This window comes from Schistocerca piceifrons, chromosome 2 (genome assembly GCF_021461385.2).
Source record: "Schistocerca piceifrons isolate TAMUIC-IGC-003096 chromosome 2, iqSchPice1.1, whole genome shotgun sequence".
Lineage (NCBI taxonomy): Eukaryota > Metazoa > Arthropoda > Insecta > Orthoptera > Acrididae > Schistocerca > Schistocerca piceifrons.
In genome coordinates, this window is record NC_060139.1 from 457,689,532 (window position 1) to 457,715,596 (window position 26,065).

Sequence of the window (26,065 nt, forward strand, 5' to 3'; positions counted from 1 at the left end):
GCTCCAAAATATGGACAGTGGCTGAGTCGTAATGAAGCAATGTGGTTTCCAAAAACTTTGAGTATTTTATGAAGTCCATGCAAGGATGCACTACTGCTGTTATCAGGACAAACGACAATCTCAGCCTACTTAACAGGTAGACATAAACAGTTACATCTACATACATACTCTGCAATCCACCATATGGTGCGTGTCGGAAGGTACCTCATACCACAACTAGCATCTTCTCTCCCTGTTCCACTCCCACACAGAACGAGGGAAAAATGACTGCATATGTGCCTCTGTACGAGCCCTAATCTCTCTTATCTTATCTTGGTGGTCTTTCAGCGAAATGTAAGTTGGCGGCAGTAAAATTGTACTGCAGTCAGCCTCAAATGCTGGTTCTCTAAATTTCCTCAGTAGCAATTCACGAAAAGAATGCCTCCTTTCCTCCAGAGACTCCCACCCGAGTTCCTGAAGGATTTCCGTAACACTCGCGTGATGATCAAACCTGCCAGTAACAAATCTAGCAGCCCGCCTCTGAGTTGCTTCTATGTCCTCCCTCAATCCAACCTGATAGGGATCCCAAATGCTCAAGCAGTACTCAAGAATAGGTCATATTAGTATTAGTCTCCTTTACAGATGAACCACATCTTCCCAAAATTCTACCAATGAACCGAAGACGACTATCCGCCTTCCCCACAACTGCCATTACATGCTTTTCCCACTTCATATCGCTGTGCAATGTTACGCCCAAATATTTGATCGGCATGACTGTGTCAAGCGCTACACTACTAATGGAGTATTCAAACGTTTCAGGATTCTTTTTCCTATTCATCTGCATTAATTTACATTTATCTATATTTAGAGTTAGCTGCCATTCTTTACACTAATCACAAATCCTGTCCAAGTCATCTTGTATCCTCCTACAGTCACTCAATGACGACACCTTCCTGTACACCACAGCATCATCAGCAAACAGCCGCACATTGCTATCCACCCTATCCAAAAGATCATTTATGTAGATAGAAAACAACAGCGGACGTACCACACTTCCCTGGGGCACTCCAGATGATACCCTCACCTCCAATGAACACTCACCATCGAGGACAACGTACTAGGTTCTATTACTTAAGAAGTCTTCCAGCCACTCACATACTTGGGAACTGATCCCATATGCCTGTACCTTAGTTAGGAGTCTGCAGGTGGGCACCGAATCAAATGCTTTCTCAAGGTCAAGAAATATGGCATCCATCTGACCCTTCATCCATCGTTCGCAAGATGTCAAGTGAAAAAAGGGCGAGTTGCGTTTCGCAGTAGCGATGCTTTCTAAAGCCGTGCTGATGCATGGACAGCAACTTCTTTGTCTCAAGGAAATTCATTATATTCGAACTGAGAATATGTTCGAGAATCCTGCAACAAACCAATGTTAAGGATATTGGTCTGTAATTTTGAGGATCCATCCTCCTACCCTTCTTATATACAGGCGTCACCTACGCTTTTTTCCAGTCGCTCGGGACTTTACGTTGGGCAAGAGATACGCAATAAATGCTAGCTAAGTAAGGAGCCAATGCCGTAGAGTACACTCTGTAAAACCGAATTGGAATGCCATCAGGACCTGGCGATTTATTTACTTTCAACCCATTCAGCTGCTTCACAACCCCAGGGGTGTCTATCACTACGTCCTCTATATGGGAATCCGTACGAGACTCAAACGGCGGTATGTTTGTACGATCCTCCTGCGTGAAAGATTTCTCAAATGCTAAATTTAAAATTTCAGCTTTCGTTTTGCTGTCTTCCGTTGCCAGGCTAGACTGATCAGTGAGTGACTGAATGGAAGCCTTCGACTCGCTTACCAATTTTACGTAAGACCAGAATTTCCTTGGGTTTTCAGCAAGATCTTTTACTAAGGTATGACGGTGGTAGTGGTTGTATGCTTCAGGCATCGATCTGTTTACAGCAGCACAAATCTTTACTTACTTTCTCCTGTCCTCATTCTCCCGCTCTCTCTTGTACCGCGAGTGCAACTGTCTTTGCTTCCTGAGCATTCTCCGAATCGCGCTGTTAAACCACGGTGGGTCTTTTCCGTCTGTAACCCACTTTTACGGCACATACTTGTCCAATGTGTGATTTGCAATGTGTTTAAAATTTGCCCATAATTCTTCCACGTCCATCATACCGGAGGTAAATGAAGTCGATTCATTTACTAAATAGGATGCTAACAACTGCTTATCCACTCTTTCTAGTAAGAATACTCTCCTAGCCTTCTTGACTGACATTTTAAATTTCATGACCATAGTCATAATGACAACATCACGATCACTAACCCCTGTCTCAACACTGACACCGTCGATGAGGTCTGGTTTGTTCATGGCTACCAGATCTAAAATATTTCCATTACGCCTTGGCTATTGATTTAGCTGTTCAAGACAGTTTTCGGATAATGTGTTCAAAAGTAATTCACATGACGGCTTGTCGGTACCACCTGTAATGAATCCATAGACATTCCAGTCTATACTAGGTAGGCTGAAGTCACCTCCGACTAATATAGCATGATCCGGGTACTTCCGCAATACAGAATGTAGACTCCCTTCGAATGATTCTAGAACTGTCACGGCGGAACCTGGTGGCCGGTAGTAACACCCCACAATTAACTTTATTTCCCCTAGCCCTGTTAAACGTGACCAGATAACTTCACAATCACACTCTACTTCTAATGAGTAAACGCTCAGCTGTATACGAACGAACTTCAAGTGAGCCACAGAACCAAACTGTCTGGAAATCTGAGATCAGCCTGTAATTAAAAATGTACGTGGCTTAATCAAAAAGCAATGGGAACTTTTTAATTTTACAGGTTTTACACATCCGATTTTCAATTTTTTTCTCATTCACACACGTTTTTAATGTATAATCGCATTTTCAGTTGTTTTGAATATATAGTTTAATGTTGACAGTTTAATAGGTTATACACGTTTTTGAATGCTCCGGGGTTTTTTAGTTTCAAAAATTATGGGTCAAAGAATTTGCATTAAATTTTGCTTGGAAAATGGAATAAAGTACAGCACCGCATATGAAATACGGACTGTGGCTTTTGGCTTGTCTGCTATGGGCGACACAAAAGTTTACAAGTGGTGTAAAAGTTTAAAAGAGGGTTGAGAAGACATTTAAGAGGACAACCGCCAAGCAAATCAATTACTGATGACAATATGGAAGAAGTAAAGAAAATGGTGCTGGAAAATTGTTGAATCACTATCTGAGAGGTTGCTGATGATGTCGGCATATCCTATGTCTCATGCCAAGCAATTTTTTTGGATTTTTGGGCATGAAATGTGTAGCAGCAAAGTTTATCCCAGAATTTTAATTTTGACTAAAAAGAAGTCACTTAAACATCACTCCGGAATTGCTGAATAATGTTGACAATGATCCAGAATTTCTAAAGATGGTTACAACAGGTGACAAAACATGGGCAATACAGATATAATGTCTAAACCATGACCCAAACATTCCAGTGCAAACTGCCTGAAGAGCAAACACCAAAAAAATTGGCAAGTTTGATCATACGTGAGTGTGGTTCTCACTGTTTTCTTCGATTACTTTGGGATAGTGCATTGTGAGTTCCTGCCTTCTAGCTGTACAGGCAATAAGCAACACTACCTGGAAGTTTTGCACCATTTTCATGTAGCAATCCAAAGAAATTGACCACAATAGCGGTAAAACAACTCATGGAGATTGCGTCATGATAATGTTCCCACTCGGATTTTTTGGCAAAAAACAAAACCGGTATGTTGTCTCAGCCACCATATTAACCAGACGTGGACCCCTACGACTTCTTTCTATTCCAGAGGCTGAAGAGGACGACGAAAGGATGTCGTTTTGCCACCACTGATGATGAAAAAGAAGTTCCAGAAGTGTTTCCAAGACTGGAGAAAGTGGCTGCCACAATTTTATTACATCTGAGGAGGGATTACTTTGAAGGGGACAAATGTGGTGTTGAACACAAAGATTCTTTAAGGAAAAAAATGCTGTTACTTTTTAATCACTTTTAGATAAATCAAGTCATTAATCGCATGAAGTTGCAGGGACACAGAATGCGAAATTTTGTTGAAATATACGAGTGTACCCAGTATATAGTGCAAAGGTAAAAAAAAAAAATCTAGCCATCAGCACACAAAACAACATTGTATCATACTAAATTTGAAGTGTGTGTGTGTGTGTGTTCTCTCTCTCTCTCTCTCTCTCTCTCTCTCTCTTTCTTTCTTTCTTTCAGTGTATTACATTTATACAGCAGCTTAAAAATAGAACTTTAGTGCTGGAATAAATATGAATGACGAGTCAGATTTCAAATGAGTGATCAAGTAGCTTTAGATCAAGTCGAACTTCTGAAAGTGTTTCAAAATTCATTTCCATTTTGAGTACATACAATGCCTGTTCTTAATGTTAGTGCTAACTGCTAATATAACATGAATCAGTGCACTGTTTATTTTTATTATTGGCAATTCATTTTGATTTCCTACTTGTTAACAGTAACAAATTCATGGATTTTATTATTTGGATGCCACTGATTTTGTATCATCTATTATGGGTAGGAGGATATAAGATGAACATCAACACAAGCAAAACGAGGATAATGGAATGTAGTCGAATTAAGTCTGGTGATGCTGAGGGAATTAGATTAGGAAATGAGACACTTGAAGTAGTAAAGGAGTTTTGCTATTTGGGGAACAAAATAACTGATGCTGATCGAAATAGAGAGAATATAAAATGTGGACTGGCAATGGCAAGGAAAGTGTTTCTGAAGAAGAGAAATTTGTTAACATCAAGTATAGATTTAAATGTCAGGAAGTCGTTTCTGAAAGTATTTGTATGGAGTGTAGCCATGTATGGAAGTGAAACATGGACGATAAATAGTTTGGACAAGAAGAGAATAGAAGCTTTCGAAATGGGGTGCTACAGAAGAATGCTGAAGATTAGATGGGTAGATCACATAACTAATGAGGAGGTATTGAATAGAATTGGGGAGAAGAGGAGTTTGTGGCACAACCTGACAAGAAGAAGGGACCGGTTGGTAGGACATGTTCTGAGGCATCAAGGGATCACAAATTTAGCATTGGAGGGCAGCGTGGAGGGTAAAAATCATAGAGGGAGACCAAGAGATGAATACACTAAGCAGATTCAGAAGGATGTAGGCTGCAGTAGGTACTGGGAGATGAAGAAGCTTGCACAGGATAGAGTAGCATGGAGAGCTGCATCAAACCAGTCTCTGGACTGAAGACAACAACAACAACAACAACAACAACAGTATGATTATGTGAAAGTTTTATGAACCTCATGAGGGTCCATGAAGAAAAACGGGTTGTTAAAATTTTTTACTGGACAGCAGCTGTTAGTGGTAAATCAGGACCTTTCAAATACCTTACAAGCAGTGGGGTACCACTTTTTTAAAATGTCATTTCATGCCGGCTGGTCTGATGGGTTATTCTGTTGTAATTATACAATTTGTGTCTTAGGTATTTCCCTGTTACAAGTATATCTATTCTAATGTGCAAGTGGAGAAATCACCTGACATATGATGTCTCATTACAGTTAAACATCGCAAAATCACTTAAGTGACTGGCATACATTTAATTGACGCTATAGATTACACACTGGAAGTGACCTCTGTTCATACACTTCATGAACAGTAAGATAATATATGACCATGAAAAAGGTAGATAAGCTTAGTGCAGCGAGATTCTGCTAGCTTCTTAGATTCATATAATTGGTATATACCAACTTTTTGTTGGAAGTGGGGAAAAGTACGATCACTCAGTTTTGTTAATTTAATCTACAAACCTTAAATGATGCCTGCCAACAGAATGACGGAGCAATGTTACAATAAAGTGTGTGTGGGGCAGGAGGGAGGGAGAAAGAGGAGGAAACGGGAGAAGAGAAAGGGGGGGGGGGGGGGTGAGGGTAATTATACCTGATCATAAGGTGCTCCTGGATCTGCAGAGAAAAGTGACTTAACATATTTGTCTGCCTCCTCAGCGATATCCTTTCTATTTGTGGCTACCAAATAGTCTCTCATACGCCGATTATATGGGAAAATTGAAGTGGTTGCACCAATCTCAGCACCCATGTTACAAATAGTGGCCATACCTGTAACAATGTAATACCTGTAATTAGCATATAAACAAAGTTCTTGAAGAGTTGAGGGAAACACAAACATCCTCTACTTCAATAGAGGAATGAAATTATTTTTCATCACCAATATTCATCCTACAGTCCAATAACTTGCAAACAAAGATGACTTGAAGGAAGGTGTAGATGAATAATGTAACTGTAGTATGTATTAGTACTGAGTCAATATCACAACTTTGAAGTTGACAGTACTATATGATATAAATGTTTACATCCATAACATTTACTCTAGTACAATTTTCTTGCCCATGGTTTTCAAAGGAACAAAACTTAATATATAAATCAATAATCAGTGAGCATACGGCATGGCAAAACAAAATACCAATGTGGTCAATCAAAGAGAGGATGCTAGATCCAGAAGTGTTGAGATCAGTGTCCAGAAGGCCATTTACAAACTGAACTCTTCTCTACGGGAAGATGCAAAAAATTCTCTCTCTTACTTCAGCTGGAACTGTTTCTCAGTGCTATCAGTTTCCAGCTTGCCACCATATTTATTTACACAATTATTTCCACATTATTAAAGTTCTTATGGTGTGAAACAACATTAAGCGCTGCAAAAGTCAACGCAAAAACTGGAAAACCATTACGAAGGGCCATGTTAACAGCAATCACGAGTTATGATGGGTGGCTAAAATGGCAAAACAATAGTTTATTCTCAATGGGCAATAACAATACATGCTTCTGACTGTGGTGACAAATCTAAATTTGTAACGTGAGCAACTACACTTATGTAAGTGTATGCCCATGAAAAGAAGCCTTATTTCTGGACAATAACATTGCTTGTTCATGGCATAACTGTGATGATTCATACCTAGCCTAGACAGTGGGCTATACTACAGCACCAACTGCTATCAAAATTTTATTATTTTGAATTTAATGCATTTATTTGAACAATACAAGTAAATACATAAGTTATATATACAAAGTCTCAATATGGAGATAAGGATGAAAACATCATATGAACATTGAGCAATTTGTACATTCCAGCATGCAAAGGTCATCTGGTTAAGAGTTGCAGAACAACAACAACAATAATAATAAACAGTTCAGGGAATTGCGTGTGTATAATCCTACCAGGCAGAGGGGACATACAAAAGTCGTTTATGGTGAATCTTCACATCATTAAGAAGTGACAGTTAAGAGTGATTACTGGATACTACACACCATCCTCCCATTGACCACATCGTATTTCCCAGAATGGTACATGCCAAAATCAGTTCAATATCATGCACAAGTGGAGTACGTAAGTTGGTGTATCCTGCTAATTGACATCTGTCTACAAACACTCAACTTTCACAACTGCTCACAAAGATCTGAACACCGCAGTATTACCTAGCTCAGCAGTCAGTTTTGGCAATCACCTCATTGTCACTGACACTTCCTTCCTCAAATTTAAATATACTACATTCAACCCGATGTTTTCTTGAGCAAAGTCACAAATATCCGACTAATAGAGAAGCAGCATTGTTCTTAATTACTGATTGTAGCAGATGAGACTCCAATTTTTAGATATATTTTCTGCTCCAATTTTTAGATACATTTAGGAGTGTTACCTGCTGCAATATATACACATTACTCACCAGTGCACGAAATTGAGTCCACTCCAGGACCATGGTACTCCACAATAGCACCAGTACCGCCTTTCACAGTGAGTATTCCAGCAACTTTCAAAATGATATCTTTGGGCGATGTCCATCCCTTCAACTTGCCTGTGAGATTTACTCCAATCACCTAAAAATGTGATACTAATGTATAACTCTAGAGTATACAGGTAGCATATAAAATTACTCAATACCGAACATTTCCATATGAAAAGCCATAGTTAAAGTGCAAACTTTAGTAAGAAAAGTAACAAAGTTTTAATAAGCAAAGGAATTGTAGGCAGAGTAAATAAGAAATTTACACATATCTTTCACCATAAACAGCAAAATCAATTCCTTTAGTAACTGCAGCAGCAAGCTATTATTCTCCATAGTATAAGGCTGTAAATGCAATATGCCAAACATTTTCTGTTCACTACTCAACCAGTCCTTTGAGTAATTTCAGAGCTTACTTGTCATGGTTTACTGAACAGTATGTTCGGTGTTCCACTTCTCATTGCACGTTGTGCTGAATACAAAAATCCTGTCTTCTAGCCCGCCTATTACGACATTTATTTTCTAACACCAATTACATTCCTTAAAGGATTTTCAACTGAGATGACCCCGTTTTTCACCATAACAAAAAATGTGCCTCCTAATTACAAGAAAGCACAGGTCACACCCATCTGTTAGAAGGGTAGTGGCAGAAGTGAACAACTGAACTATCATCCAGTACCATGTACCTGTTGTAGAGTCTTAAAATACAGTGATGTATCTCTACAAGAATTCTCTCTTCCATGCCAATAAGTACTGATTTTTACAGCATCTATCATGCAGAACCTGATTTGTACATTTCTCACAGGGCATCCTGAAAGCCATCACCCAAGCCCTTATGGTAGATGCAGAATTTCTCTACTTACAAAAAGGATTTGACTCCACATAAAACACTTCCAGATGAAAGTATGATCACATCTGTTATAGCCAAAATTTGTGACTTCAGTGAGGATTTCTTGGCGGGGAGAAAGTAAAATACGAGGCATGACCATAAAATAAGGTCTCCAATTATATTTTCACATAGGAAACACCTTTATTGACAATATTACATTGATCGAAAGGCTGGACTTACAGCTATTTTTCAACGTTATGACCAATGCAACTGAAGCAATTCAGAGGAGGGCAGCAGTTACCAGTAGGATTGAACAACACCTAATTGTTATGGAGATGCTTTGGGAACTGAAATGGGGTTTCTTGGAGAGGAGGCAATGTTCTTTTTGAGAAACAATACTGAGAATATTTAGAGAACTGGTATTTAAAGCTGACTGTCAAACTGTTCTACTGCCACCAACATACATCGTGTGTAAGGACCACAAAGATAAAATACGAGAAATTAGGGTTCATATGGAGGCATATAGACAGTTGTTTCTCCCAAACTCTATTTGTTAGCCAAACAGGAAAGGAAACAACAAGTAGTGGTACAGGGTACCTTCCACCACGCGCTGTATGGTAGCTTGCGGAGTATCAATAAAGATGTAGATGTAAATTTACATGTCCTGTGGCATTTTTTGTATACCCTTGCCACAGAACTCTTCTGCCACATTTTGTAAGTAGCACTCAGCCTCGTTTTTCAGCTCTTCATTGAACTGGAAATTTATTCTATCCACGAGTGATCTCAGCTCCAGAAACATATGAAAATCACTAGGTGCTAAGAAGTCTGCGTTGTAAAGAGGGGAGGAGAGGTCAGAATGTCATGTCCAAATTGGCCCAGGAGATTGATTGTTGCATGCCAATCTTCAAGCATTTCTGTCTTCATTTTTGCAATTATTTTGGCCAAAATCAAAGGGCAACCAGAAGGCTGTTGGTCATGGACGTTTTCAGGCTGTATGTCGATCCTTGAACTCTCTGACTCACTTTCACGTTTTTTTATGTCCATACACTATATATAGACTTTATATAATAGATGATGAATGGCAATGGGGGTAGTGCCCGGATCACTGGATGTAACTTACACATGGTGAGAGAATCCAAGGGGAACCCATTGCGAACAGCTGCCCATCAAAACTGAGCATCTCAGTGGGCTCAGATTGGTGAGGGCTTGAAGGGGGAAGGGTTGGGGCACTAGCCAGGCTACATTCCAGTGTTGTCGGATCGCATGTAAAAGTGTTCCTCACAGCTTCAGCATCTCTGAGACCTTATTTTGTGGACACACCTCACATCCTGGATGGAGGAGAAACTGCAGTCACACCCCAGTAATGCATGTTGGATCATTATTATTCACATTTACATTAATGACCTGGCAGTTAATATTAATAACAATTTCTTACTTTTTCAGATGATGCAGTTACCTATAATGAGGACTTGGAAAAAAAAAAACCCTCTGCAAAAATATTCAGTCATATCTTGACCAGTTTTGAGAGGTAAGAGCTTTAAATGCCAGAAATGTAACGTTGTAAAGACAGTCACCTATGAGTAAAATATCAATGAGTCACAATCAAAATCCGTAAAATCATATCAATACTAGCAGTTGAAAATGGAGGCTCATATTCCAGCTCCCAACATGTGTTAAGTGCAGTCACTAAAAGTTTTTGAATGCACAGAACACAGCACCACTCTAAATTCATAGTCAGCTGTTCCTGGTCTATAAGGATAACATCATGAGAAACACAACAATAGGCCATCAATCATTACAGGCAACCTTATGTGGGGACACATTGTGGAGAACTGTCACATTACAATAATGGGACTTGACAATCTAAACCCACAGATGTGCTGGGTCTTGTATGAAACTGTCAAGGAGTACCTGCTGTACTGGAAATTACATGGCATGTGGTGGTCATAGCTAAAGGCTCCAGAACACAAAATAATGAGCATGGGGGCAGCTCTGACTTTTCTGCAGTGGTACCACGATGACAGTGATGAACTTCTGGATCATTTCATCACAGGCATTGAGACATGGGTTTCACACATTACCCCCAGGAACCAAGCAGTAGTCAATGCATTGGCATCACAGTGGCTTTCCCTGCAAGATGAAGCATGAGAAGTGCTGTGTTCAGTGTTCTGGGACAGACAGATGGGGACTTCTAATCATATTCCTGACCAGACGAGAGAATTACTGCAAAACAATACAGATATGATGGACCATTCAGAACAAACAGCTTGCGATGTTCAGTGCCAATGTTGACTTGCTACATGATAATGTTGAGCACAGCACAACTCAATAGACAAGAGAGCTATTGCAAATGTCTGGCTGGGAGGTGTTTGATAATCCACCTTACAGTGCAAAGCTAGCTCCTAGTAAGTTCCATCTGATCTGGAACCTCAAGAAACTTCTGTGCGGTGGGAGTCAATGTTTTCACACTGATGGAGAGGCAGAGATGTTGACACACAGTGGTTCCAATCCCAGGTGGCAAAGATGACACAGGGATACAAAAGTTCATCCCATATTACGACAAATTTCTGAATTCCAGAGGTGAATATATTGAAAAATAACTCAACATTTCCTGTATCTGTTCTAGTAAATATTTCAATTAAATTACTTTTTGTCTCTATTCATGACCCCCATGGAAACTTACTATATGAATATGTCTTAGATAGAAGAGGGAATATGGAACATATGCGAAGAAGGGCAATAGGGATGACCACAGGTTACTTTGCGCCACAGGATAGTCACAGAAATGCTGAAAAATCTCAACTAGCAGATGTTTGAAGTCATGCTGACTATCCTGCAAAAGCCTACAGTCTGTTTTAATTACTTGATAGCTGACACTTCACAGGCTGGAGCTGGTTTCCTCCAATCGGAGAGCTCAACATCGCACCTGAACCATTCGCAATTGCCAAACTGCCCCAACAAATGCTCAGGTGACTCCCACTGTGACTAGTACTGTGGCGCGCACAGCCACACAAACGCAACGGTCGGCTACGGCGATAGAGTTTATCGGCGCCTGCAACTTAGTGCCGGCGCGTTCCGCCAGCCGGCGCTAGGGGCGTTCCCATCAAACATTCAATCAGCTGTGAACTACGCCCGAGCCTTTTTCCGGCGTGGGTCGTCACACTACGATATCACCATCCACCATTCAGGGATCGCCAACGGCCGCAAATCATCACTCCGGAATCAGCAGAGGAAGACTGTAGCCGCCATGTTAAATCGCCGGAAGAAAGGGAAACAGGAGTCTTTCAACCCGCCATGGACTGCCGCATCGAAGATACTTCGATGCAGCCGGAACGCCTTTGCTGCGCCGGCCATCGACCCCAGACTCTGCGCCGATCTACTTCCTCGGCATCCGCCGGAATGCGTAGAGAGAAAACTCGACAAAGGAACGTAAATTCAGTTCAGTTGCTAATATTTCAATTCAATAAGATGGCATATTCTTTAGCTTGTTATAAAATTTTGGTAGGAAAAGGAGTTTTTTCCGAAGAAAGTTTCTCCTTTTGTAAAATTAAGCACTGGCCTTGCTCCACTCAAAAAAAATTTTTGTTCGCACATGGGTGTTAATCTGAGGATATAACAACTAGTTTTGTGTGTCAAATGTGTGTATTCCATTACCATCATTGTGCATGTGCTTTGTGTGTGGTTTACCATGTCTGATGAAATCCAAAAGAAAAGGGGCAGACCCAGAAACAAGGATACAAACACACTACAAAAGAAAGTATGAGAAGGAGCTGCATTTAAAGGACAATCACAACACCTCATGTGTAATGTGCAGGAATACTTTGAGAGGGAGGTGGAAAACGGGGGACCACTCTTAATGGTTTCCAAAGATGACATGCAAACATCAGCTGTGATGAAGGTTAGTGAACCGACCATACTTCATATTACTAAAGAGAAGTATGGGAATGAAAGAAATGAAGCAGGACCCTCTTGTCTTCATATGATGGGCAAGAAAAGAAGAATGCAGAAATGCATAACAAATCTGGATGCTTTCGCCAAAGATACGATCCGGTTGGCCTACATTAGATTAGCTTCCTACAACACTGGGGGATGCTGAACTTTTTGAAGGCAGCAGATCATTGTTGTGACTAGTTCTGCAGTCTTGGTTTTAAATACAAACATATTTCAGGCTGTAAATCACTGATGGAACAAGAAGACAAAGCCACACAGCGACGCAGATTTTTTGCATGAAATTTAATATATTAATTTCAAGGGCATTGTTTGGATTGATGAAACATGGGTGAATGCAGGACATACTGTTACAAAAGGTTGGAGTGGCAACCAAGAAAAAGGTATGACACTTCCCAGTGGAAAAGGTGATAGAGTATCCTTTTGCATACTGGTACCTACCACAGCTTTATTTCCAGCTGTCAACTGCTTTTCAGATCCAAGAAAATATCAGAGTACCATGAGGAAATCAATCGTGAAACATTTTTACATTAGATCAAAAATATGTTGTCACCAAGTTTAGAAAATAAGTCAGTAACTATTACTGACGGTGCCCCATACCATTCAGTTTTAAAGGATAAGACTCGAACCCTGTTCTTTCGAAGGAAGACACTATTTAATAGTTATGACAACACAGAGTTATTCCAGATGATTCACTAAAATAAGTACACTACTGACCATTAAAATTGCTACACCACGAAGATATCACACTACAGACGTGAAATCTAACTGACAGGAAGAAGATGCTGTGATATACAAATGATTAGCTTTTCAGAGCATTCACACAAGGTTGGTGCCAGTGGCAACACCTACAACGTGCTGACATGAGGAACGTTTCCAACCAATTTCTCACACACAAACAGCAGTTGACCGGCGTTGCCTGGTGAAACGTCGTTGTGATGCCTCGTGTAAGGAGGTGAAATGCGTACCATCATGTTTCCGACTTTGATAAAGGTCGGATTGTAGCCTATCGTGATTGCGGTTTATCGTATCGCAACATTGCTGCTCATGTTGGTCGAGATCCAATGACTGTTAGCAGAATATGGAATCGGTGGGTTCAGGAGGGTAATACGGAACACTGTGCTGGATCCCAACGGCCTCGTATTACTAGCAGTTGAGATGACTGGCATCTCATCCGCATGGCTGTAACAGATCGTGCTGCCACGTCTCTAGCCCTGAGTCAACAGATGGGGACATTTGCAAGACAACAACCATCTGTACGAACAGGTCAACGACATTTGCAGCAGCATGGACTATCAGCTCTGAGACCATGGCTGCGGTTACCCTTGACGCTGCATCACAGACAGGAGCGCCTGCGATGGTGTACTCAACGACGAACCTGGCTGCACGAATGGCAAAACGTCATTTTTTCGGATGAATCGAGGTTCTGTTTACAGCATCATGATGATCGCATCAGTGTTTGGCGACATAGCGGTGAATGTACATTGGAAGTGTGTATTCGTCATCGCCATACTGGCCTATCACCCGGCATGATGGTATGGGGTGCCATTGGTTACACGTCTCGGTCACCTCTTGTTCCCATTGACGGCACTTTGAACAGTGGACGTTACAATTCAGCAGGATAATGCATGACCGCATGTTGCAGGTCCTGTACGCGCCTTTCTGGATACAGAAAATGTTCGGCTGCTGCCTTGGCCAGCACATTCTCCAAATCTCTCACCAACTGAAAACGTCTGGTCAATGGTGGCTGAGCAACTGGCTCGTCACAATACATCAGTCACTACTCTTGATGAACTGTGGTATTGTGTTGAAGATGCATGGACAGCTGTACCCGTACACGCCATTCAAGCTCTGTTTGACTCAATGCCCAGGTGTATCAAGGCCATTATTACGGCCAGAGGTGGTTGTTCTGGGTAGTGATTTCTCAGGATCTATGCACCCGAATTGCGTGAAAATGTAATCACATGTCAGTTCTAGTACAACATATTTGTCCAATGAATACTCATTTGTCATCTGCATTTCTTCTTGGTGTAGCAATTTTAATGGCCAGTAGTGTATAATTATTAGAATTCATGTCATTTCACTAACTATCTTAGAGTTGACTATAAAGACCTTTTGGAAGTTATGGTATGCAATATTGACAGTTACACTTGTATGATCAAAGTAAAATGTGAAGATTGTCCAGGCAAACAAGCCCTACTTGACATGTTTGAAGAATCCAAGGAAGACAGTTTGATGCCTGAAAATACAAAATACAGACAATGGGTGATAAGACACAACTGAAATATTGACCGTCATAAAATCAGAAGAAGAGGTTTTTGAAGTGTTGGTGGCAAACCTTGAAAATCTGAATATGCATCGTTTTATTGCAAAAGCTCAAAGTCAATTTCTGAAAGACAAAAAGCAAACCTTGGCAGCTGATGAATGCTTAGTTCTTGCTGACTTTTCGGAAAATTATTCCTTTGTCATTCAAGATGAAGTACAAGGGCACTACTGGGTAAACGAACAGGCCACAGTTTATCCATTTGTATTATAATATAAAGATGAGGATGAACTAATGAGCCACAGCTTTTGTGTCATTAGTGACTACCTTGAACGCAACACAACAGCAGTGCACATTTTTCAAATAAAATTAACAGACTACAATAAACAGCATCACCCTTCCATAAAAAAACTGATTTACTTTTCGGATGAGGCAGTAAGTCAATATATAAAAAAAAAATATTAACGTCTCCTTTCATAAAGAAGATTTTGGGTCTGATGTAGAATGGCACTTTTCCACTTCATGCCATGGGTGATGGTGTCGGGGGTATAACAAAGTGAGCTGTCACAAAGCAAGTCTGCAGCGGACCGATGACAATCATATCATAACACCCCAAGAAATGTTTGAATTCTGTAAAAAACATATCAAAGGAATTACCTATGTTTTTGTACAATGTGAGGAAATAGAAAAGTCTTTGGCAGTGTTTTGAAGGAAAGGTACAACACTTGTCAGAAGATTAAAGGCGCTCGATCTTTTCATTGTTTTGTACCCCATTCACACATCTTACTGAAGTGTAAGATCACATCAACTTCGCCTGATAGTGAACTTCATCAGTGTGGAATACTTGTACAAATAGTTCTTCAAAATAAAGACATAGTGGCTTGTGTTTACGATGAACAGTAGTGGATTGGAGAAGTTGATAATACTGACTGTCAAAACTAAGATGTACATGTTTGTATTTTGTCACCCTCCAGGACCAAGGACATCTTTTAAAAAAATTGAGAAGGATCAAGTTCGGATGCCACTTAAAAATGTACTAAGGAAGCTGTCTCCCATGGAATTTACAACTGTGACTGGGCGACCTTATGATCTAACACCCAAAATGAGTGAACAAATTTCTCAAATGTTCAATGAACGACGTACTGAAAACAAATAACAAGAAAATATAATGTAATTAGTAGGCATATTTTCAATAAAAAAGTAAGTAATCATAGATATGATTAAATTATATACTGTAACTGATATATTTTGTTCCACAAGCCTAAATATCGCAGATTTTATGAAACGTATTTTGACTTGTGTTTGTAATTTTTTTCCATAACTTCCAATTGAATCTCAAAGCTGAAATTTATACTGAAGTTTGATATCATAAACGTCTAGTAACTGTGAAATTTTCAGATTTTTATCTGGTCCCGAACAAAGATATTGCAGGCCACAAAATGAAGAAATAAAAAAATCCATTTTTTAAAATGGAGTAATGTTTTATGTGTAAGGTGCTCACCATTGATACTCTATAAAAAAGTAACTACTGTATACTACTCAGTGTAATAGCAGAAAAACATTAAAGCTGAGAAATTATTCTTTCTTTGGAAAACTACTGTTCAAAAATTGAGTTTTTTTAATTTGTGGCTGATAACTTTGAACTATTAAAATATAAAAGAATACATTCAGCTAAGGAATAATGATGTTAATATGTAGCCCCGAGTGTGTTGAACTAAATGCATTTTATCTGAAAGGCTTAGGACAATCCACTACTGAATAATCGTAAAAAATGTAGATGCTTGCAAATAGGAAAAAATGCATGCGGCCTGGAACAAATTGGCCGCCATTTCAAAATAATAAACAATAAATTTTTTAAAAAAATATTTTTGTGACTACTAAACATTGGGGAATTCACCGAACAAATATAAAATTTTTCTGAGATGGTCAAGCAACCAGTGCTGGACCACTTGGTATGTATTGGCTCTATAGCAAGTAGCAATCTATCCTTTCCATAGCTTTGTGCCTAAAGAGAAAGCTTTTTTTTTTTTTTTTTTTTTTTTTTTTTTTTTTTTTTTTTTTTTTTAAGAAAGCCACCTTTTTACTACATCATATTCACAGATAACAAGAAAGGAACATATATATTTCTGAAACTTACCTTTGGACATTTGAGTTCCCATGGAATATTTGCCATAACATCAACAGCATCAGCTCCACCAACTCCAATACACAGACAACCAAGTCCTCCACCATTTGGTGTGTGAGAATCAGTGCCAATCATTAGCAGTCCTGGGAATGCATAATTCTCAAGAATAATCTGCAACAAAATGTAATTAAATGTCACAAGAGTCTTGAAAATTTCCCAGTAATCCCCTACAGTATGTAACAGCACATATACTTGCCATGACCTAGAAGTCTGATACAACTACCAGAAATTAGGCAAACATACTTCTGTTAAAAAAAGCTTAGTGAATGCTCTGTCAGTTGATGTGAAATATATAGTGGCCCAGCAGTAAAAATCATGGAAATGTGCAAACAACTTAACTGTTTAACATTTCCCAATCTGTATTTTAGCAATGTGCCACTTTCCCACCATTTTTAATAAAGTATGGAGGAAGATCATCTCAAAAACAAAATGACAAATTTACTGAATGAACATAAGAATGAATAGTAAAAACTATAAAATCCCTCACTTTTGATATCTTGAAGCAAAATATACATCAGCTGTTTAACACATCTGTAATCTTTTCCAACAGACAGGGAACTTTGATTTCCAGAATTATAATCCTGTTTTGTGGGAAATTACTCTGTTGAGGACAAAAATGAAAATATGCTAAAGCTAATGTTATGTTTTGTGCTGCTGTAAGATAATGACAAATTTTTTGGTATACAATATCTAGCAACACGAGAATTTTATTTAGAAGATAATGCGACAAACAATGCAAAATCAGCAGTTTTTAACAAAGTAATACGAAGTACATGATTCTTAGCAACATAAGATGAAGTAGCTGGTTTTAATGAAATGTTGCAGAAAACGGCATTTTTCCCTGTTGCCACATAAAAAAACATCATACACCTGGGGATGTCAGTGCCAATTGTACCACAAAACCTCGTTTAATGCAATAGTTCATTTCTTACACTAAGAAATGAGACCAGAGGTCTTTTGTATCCACTCATTGCCAACCTTAGGGATTAAACAATATCTTGTGCAATAGCATTGTGGTAGCCATGGTTGAATGCTTTGTTTCATTATTGCTAATGCAGATTTCTCAAGCAATACCACTATTGAACATGTAAATACATTACACAATTTAAATTTTGATTACACAAAATTTCATTTCAGCATTTGTCATATGGGTAAGAGCATGACGAACTCTGCACCTGACACTGTGAGCACAGCTTTTAATGCAAACTGACTTCCAAAAATATTATTTAATGCCACTAGAACAGTTTTGGTATTGTTTCGAAAGACATTGCAAGAGTTTCTGCATTCACAGAAAAAAAAAAAAACAAAAAAACTGTACAACTATTTACTGAGTTGCAATTCATCTCGCTACACATTTTTCAGCCATGTAGCTGTTCACCAAATATGTTCAAGTGTATTGATGTTTCCTCAACAATTCTCATGAAATCTCATTTGAGAAATTCTGTGTCTATCCATTGTACCCTGTGTGCTAAAGTACTTCCCAAGTGAAAATGCCATAGTGTGCAATGACTGCTGAAGACAGTGCATGGGTATGAAACCGAATGGTTTTATGCATGCAATAAGTCAGCTCCATTTTCTTTATTCACTTTTATTTTTGCAAGTACTGCAACAGCAGAATTTCATTGGAGCATAAAGACACTATTTTGAAACATGTGCAGAGTGAAAAACATAGGGGCAACAAAATGAAGCAGCCCAGTTTGCCAGTGAAGTGGCAGTCATCAATTAGTAGCCGCTCTGAAGAGGAAAAGCAACTGGGTATCTGGCCAAAAAGACTGTGGAAACATTTTTGAAGGCCAACATTACACTCAACAAACTGGAAAACGAAGATTTTCAGCAATGGATGAACAAATCATTGATGGTGAGCAGCACTTTGTTAGTAGTAAAAATGTAGTTTGACCTCCACGCTTACAACTTGATATTCAATAAAATTATGTATTTTGCTGTAGTACAGTACCAAAATAGGTAACTAGTAGAATAATTATCCCACTTTAGGCACAGGCAACATTTAACATGTAAAAATAATAAGAGAGACTATTGTGCCTCAATACAATACCAAACAATGCTATCGTGGAGCAGCTAGCAGGTAAAAATGTCATTGAGCTGTCTCCACACTGCATTTGCAACATGATTTGCAACATTTTTGGGAACATGTTTCCTGCCACTATTTTGTGGCCAATGTTCACAATATGTTCTAAATGTCTTTCAAAACATGGAAACAGCTATCCATAGCAGTGTCGGCATGAATCAAAGGAAACTATGTTCCTGGACAGCCACAGCATACCACCACTGAACAGCACTAGCATATGTCTATACTTTGCGTTGTTTTTGTGTGCAACTACACACACAAGGACATCTATATAAGACGCCAGCTGGGTGGGCAATTTCACAATCTCGGTGTTCTGCCTAGATGCAGCAGAGTACAAACAGGACTCTCACAGATCTTGCATTCCCAGTACAAATGGGGACAATCACGTGTGATCTGTGGTAACACAAAGGAGAGAATACACAGAGTGAGTTCTGCACTGAATGCAGACTGGCATCACACTAAGGTGCAAGTTTCCAAGTGTTTCAGTCATATTTTGTCACTGTATCAACCAAAAATTGAGTAGTCACTATTATGTTCAAAGCTAAGATAGGTAGGCTGTGTTAGCCATTGCCAAATCATGTTAACATTAAAACCATGCTATGTTCTGTTTATTTTTGTCTAAAGAAATTGGATACAATAAATGTTGAATTTGGAACAATTGTCCAGTTGTTAATGCACTTACAAAAATTCAGACAAATGGCTGAATTCTATTTCTTGCAGCTAAGTGTATTTTTTAATACTTTTCTTAGTTGTACATTAACAAACTCAAAGCTTTAACTCCCAGCGATGTAAATTGGCAACTTTTCTGATTAAAATCATCCCTAGATTTTCAAAGTATATTCTTCGGTACCAATAATAATTATCTTTTTTTATTTTGCAATTTCTGAATTGTGAATGTCACACTTGGCTGTCCAGCCTTTCAGTTTCTCAGTGAGATCCATGAGCCAAAAGAAATTAATTTCTGCCTTCTCATGTAGCAACACAGGTTTTTAGAAGACATGAAAAACTGAAGCCATAATACCAACAGTGTATTCTGCAACCATTCTAGCCCTATACAATCAGTAGTTAAAAATTCGTTCCTTTGAACCTTGGACATACATTCGTGGGTATAGTTTTGTGTTTTCCTGTATGATGCAGAAACATATGGTAGGGCCAGTCAGCTAGTAGCAAGTTCAGTAGTTTTTTGTGAATATGTTCACACTCATGGTTGCATTCTTCAATACACCTCTGTTTGAAATTCTTGCACGGCAGCCAATATCTGGGTATTAAAAGTTGTAGCTGACAACAACAGTAAGCAGACCAATGCTAAATGAACATTTTTAATTGTAAAATTTATTTCCACAAGCAACAAGATGCTGTAGGATTACATATTTCCATCAATTGCGCCCATGCAAGGGGGAGAAATGAAGTACCTGTGAGAACAAACATGCCATTTAACACCAATCTTTTTCAGTACAAAATAAAGCTGATTTCAGGTTTTGGAAAGTTATATAGTGGGAAGAGGTGGTGATAAAAAAGCTGCTAGATGTTCTACGTCACCTTCCAGGGAAAAATTAAAATGAGAAGCAATATAGCTGCAATGTAGCTTTCAATTTGCTTACAAAAGCATTGCAGAATCAGAAAAATAAGGATACTGGAAATGTTGCACCTACAGCCAATATGTGGCATGGATGCTGAGAAAATTGCCATAAATACAGTGCTGAACGATGTTTCAGGCAGAGTTAGCTTCCTGCAAGATTATAGAATAAGTATGTGGTGTTGTGTAGAGTGCATCAACAGAGGGTATTGATTCCCCAGTCATATTTGCTAGCAACACAGTCAAGGAAGACTTGCTTTTTGGTGTGTTTGTAGTTCTTGGAAGGGAAAAAAAAATAGAAATTTGATAAAGTGTTATTACACAAAGTTTTACATTTAGTTATCTTCACATAATCCTACAGGACTTCCAACAGTGATCTACAAACTTCATGTACTATATGAGACATGGCTTGCTTCCAAAGTGTGAAATAAATACATAAGGCTTTGAATGAACCTCCTGTTGCCAAGAAAATGAAGAGTAACAGCAAGTCTTTGGTTGACTGGAACTGCTACCTGAAATGTAAGTCTTTTTTTTAACACACGATGCTACCCCATATTTACCAGAATTTCAAAGTCTGTGGATGACATCCAAGTGAAGTTATATATATATATATATATATATATATATATATATATATATATATATATATAAAACTTTTCTCCCTTATTCAGTTCCTACAGCAAGTTATTCCTGCAAGTTGCTCTGCAGTAGTTCATCCAACAATGATAGCTTGTTCTTTCATTTGCATGAACCTTCAAGTACTAATAGTGCAGTGCTGCATATCAACAGTTTCCTCATACCTAGACATAATGTAGCAGGTAATATATATTCCATACAAGAAACAGCATTACACACTATGTGAATACACTATGGGAAATGATTGCTGCCAGTGTGGACAGTGACCTTAACAAGGAACAAAGTTTCAAACTTGTTGCAGAACACCATTGGAAACATGCTTGCAACAAAGACATATATCCAATAGCAACGCATACAGGGCTATTACAAATGATTGAAGCGATTTCATAAATTCACTGTAGCTCCATTGATTGACATATGGTCACGACACACTACAGATACGTAGAAAAACTCAAAGTTTTGTTCGGCTGAAGCCGCACTTCAGGTTTCTGCCGCCAGCGCGCTCGAGAGCGCAGTGAGACAAAATGGCGACAGGAGCCGAGAAAGCGTATGTCGTGCTTGAAATGTACTCACATCAGTCAGTCATAACAGTGCAACGACACTTCAGGACGAAGGTCAACAAAGATCCACCAACTGCTAACTCCATTCGGCGATGGTATGCACAGTTTAAAGCTTCTGAATGCCTCTGTAAGGGGAAATCAACGGATCAGCCTGCAGTGAGCGAAGAAACGGTTGAACACGTGCGGACAAGTTTCACGCGTAGCCTGCGGAAGTCGACGAATAAAGCGAGCAGGGAGCTAAACGTACCACAGCCGACGGTTTGGAAAATCTTACGGAAAAGGCTAAAGCAGAAGCCTTACCGTTAACAATTGCTACAAGCCCTGACACCCGATGACAAAGTCAAATGCTTTGAATTTTCGGCGCGGTTGCAACAGCTCATGGAAGAGGATGCGTTCAGTGCGAAACTTGTTTTCAGTGATGAAGCAACATTTTTTCTTAATAGTGAAGTGAACAGACACAATGTGCGAATCTGGGCGGTAGAGAATCTTCACGCATTCGTGCAGCAAATTCGCAATTCACCAAAAGTAAACGTGTTTGTGCAATCTCACGGTTTAAAGTTTACGGCCCCTTTTTCTTCTGCGAAAAAAACGTTACAGGACACGTGTATCTGGACATGCTGGAAAATTGGCTCACGCCACAACCGGAGACCGACAGCGCCGACTTCATCTTTCAACAGGACGGTGCTCCACCGCACTTCCATCATGATGTTCGGCATTTCTTAAACAGGAGATTGGAAAACCGATGGATCGGTCGTGGTGGAGATCATGATCAGCAATTCATGTCATGGCCTCCACGCTCTCCCGACTTAACCCGATGCGATTTATTTCTGTGGGGTTATGTGAAAGATTCAGTGTTTAAACCTCCTCTACAAAGAAACGTGCCAGAACTGCGAGCTCGCATCAACGATGCTTTTGAACACATTGATGGGGTCATGCTGCGCCGAGTGTGAGAGGAACTTTATTATCGGCTTGATGTCTGCCGAAAAAAGGGGCACATAGCGAACATTTGTGAATGCCTAAAAAAACTTTTTGAGTTTTTGTACGTGTGTGCAAAGCATTGTGAAAATATCCCAAATAATAAAGTTATTGTAGAGCTGTGAAATCGCTTCAATCATTTGTAATAACCCTGTATATGAATTTCAACTGACAAGAGCACTGATGGGAGAGGCTGTTGTGTTTTCACTGTACTGTTAAAAACTGAAAAAGTGTGCAGTGTGATGAGCTTGTGACATTTTGAGGGCTCTTCAGAACTGTATGATACCATAACGTTAAAGCAGTTCTGTGCGATAGTGCTAGATACATAAACAAATGTGTTGACTCTTTGAAAAGGTGTTGAGTGCTAGACACATACACAACCTGACTGCAGATGTTTTTTGAGGATCTTAGCAAGTTGAACACAACAAAAGACAACTCAAAGAGTAAAGAGTGGTTTCTTGAGCACCAGGAGGAGGAAATATTTTTATTTGCTGGTTTTGAAGGAAAGGAACAGAGATGCAGTTTTAACTGACTAGAACTCTTGGCTGTCCACAGACATTTACATGGAAGAATGTTTTGTAGAAGTTTAATTCTTCTGCAGAGCTAACATGAGGCAGCTGTCCAATGCACACACACTGAGTATGTCCATCCGCTGTATGATGCAGTTAACTGGATTCTTAGGGATACCAAGATAGTTAAAGAATACACCAGTGACTTCAATAACATGCCTATCTTCTTAGAGACTTAAAAATATCCCATTTTGCATGAACTTTATTCAAATATAGAAGAGTTTGAAGAAGGTTTTAGTACTGTGGGACAAAGGATTGTTTCATGATGAAAAATAAGATACAAAAATAGAGAGGCAAATGTTTCATGCAGAAGTTACAGTTGGATTGAAGCACACTTTAAGATGAGGGTGTCAACTCTCATAGCCACAGATCCAAATATATCTGTCTTCAAAGCTCTATACCAATGGTAGACAATGAAAATCTCAGAACTCTATCTGTCTCAAACTCGTAATTCCTGTAGCCAGAAACTTCATTATCAAGAGAAATTTGAAAGTGTGTGGATTTCTCTAATCTGTCTATAACTAGGCTTCTACTACACAGTCACACATGGAGAAACTTGCTTTATTTATTTATTTATTTATTTATTAAGAAATCAGTTTTGCTTCACATACAAGGTTTTTCATTGCCTACCATCGACATTTGTGTGTTAACTCCAGGAGAATAAGCCTGAATCCCATTCATGTAGGCATAGCAAGGATCTTTCAGTCAGTGCCTGGAATGCCTGGCCTTAGTAGTGCAGATACGCTGAAAGGGTAATCTCTTTGTAATATTGCTGAAAAGCATACCACATGTCCGTGCAGACAGGAAATGTGAATATAGTAAATGTCTAAGGCCAACATGAGTTGACAATCAGCAGTTTGCAGTTGTGGAACCAAAAGCTATTTTGTTTCTGTATTCCCATGTTGATAGTGACAGGTCATTTTCTAATGAGCAAAGTGTTGGCAAATTGGCAACACAATCTCTCTCAAGATAACCAAGAAATCATGACAATTCTGCCATTTGAAAAAACTGTCTGTAGCATTTTGCTGACAGCCTATTTGCTTTGATGTGTTCTTTTTCTTTCATTATGAAATTTAATGTCTTCTTTTTTTTCCTTTCTGTTCTGTCCTGAAGTCTGTTTAAGGTAGATAAACAAAATACATGTGGCAACTTAAATATAATGCAACTGATTTTACAGTTTCATTTTAAACGTGACACTGACAAACGGTTAAATAGGACAAAAAGAAATATCTGGGAAGAGGAGCAAATATGAAGCAAATGCTCCAAAAAATTAATACCAAAATCTGCAAAAAATAGCAATGAAGTAATCTATAAAGTAAAATTATTTTTTCCTCTCCCTAATAGCTTGCTTATGACCTAAGAATGTGACAAACACATTTTAGTATAATTAAAATGCTCAATGAAATATGATAAAGTGTGTTTGGAATTTCATCCACAGGAGTAGAAAAGTTTTATAATTTTGAAATGTGAACCCAGCAATGCTTCGCAATTAGACCATTGCATGCCAAGTGTTATAATTTCAGAGAAGTTCCCGCATGACCACCCTGGGTGTTGCTGAATTTTTCTGTGAACAGTCACACATGTTTCCAATAAACATTGACAAAGTTTACTTTCACCAGTTCAATATGTGCAGAGATATATTCATATAATGAGCCCAAAGTGCAGCATCAACAGTGCATCCATGAGATTTCAGCAACTCTGACACACAATATATCTGGCAATATTTTCTTGAAAGAAATAAAACTATGTCATCTTGTACAACTTTATGTGCTATCTTAAGCAAAGTAACTAAAAATAATGAAAAACATTAATTCACTGAGTGAACTGGACGTGGAGAATTTGGAAAAAAAAAGTATAGCATTTCATATTTCTGAAAGTAACTGCAGCATAAACCTGAAACTTTGCACGTAACAACTTACCAAAACAAAATTTGATTCTCCTACTGCTTTCCAATTAGTTTACAAGTTTTTTTGCCCCAACTTTACAAAACAGGAGCCTTCTGCAAACTCTTTTAAATCATTTCCATTAAAAAAACATGTTCTAAACCACATAAAAACTGTATCTGATCTTGCAATTCGATCATGTGGGAGAAAAGGTGGGGGGCGCACTGAAAATGTGCCCATATTCTGCTGGTATTCTGCTGGTACTCAAATTATTATGTTCTACAATTGTTTACTAGGAAAGGAGCTCAAGTCAGAAAAGCTGCAAGAAAGCAAATATATTTTTTGACATCTCTACAGCATTCAGCTCTACAGAATTCTTTTTATAAGAAAGGAGGAAATAGAGTAAGGAACCCAATAAAAAGATCACTTTTCTCTTTTCTTGTGTGTCTAATAATTTAAAGAAGCCACATTTGTAAAGTGTAATTTTTTGGCTTCCATCTTATCAAAATTTCTTCTCAAACCATACAGTCAGTGGAATCATATGGCTGGCAGTATAGTCTTCCTCATGACATTCTACAGAAAAAAGTTCTAAGTAAACATAAGCTTAGAATCCTAAAAGAGACCTCTTCTAGTTTTGGCCTCTGGCACTTATAGAAACGTACCATCAGCTTGGGATCCTGTGTAAAGAAACCCTATCAACTTTGGGAACCTGTGGTAAAGAAACTCACCTGTGACTGCTGTTGCAAGCTATCAGATGTG

General features: G+C 38.8%; 1 protein-coding gene across 1 annotated transcript in view; it reads right to left on the bottom strand.

Annotated features, from left to right (window-relative positions):
* The window catches only part of LOC124775007 (probable aconitate hydratase, mitochondrial), a 108,968-nt gene that overhangs the window by 39,323 nt on the left and 43,580 nt on the right, over positions 1 to 26,065 (bottom strand). Inside the window, 3 exon segments of the mRNA XM_047249760.1 lie at positions 5,942 to 6,117; positions 7,740 to 7,890; positions 16,974 to 17,132. Of these exon segments, the coding sequence (XP_047105716.1) occupies positions 5,942 to 6,117; positions 7,740 to 7,890; positions 16,974 to 17,132 (486 nt within the window).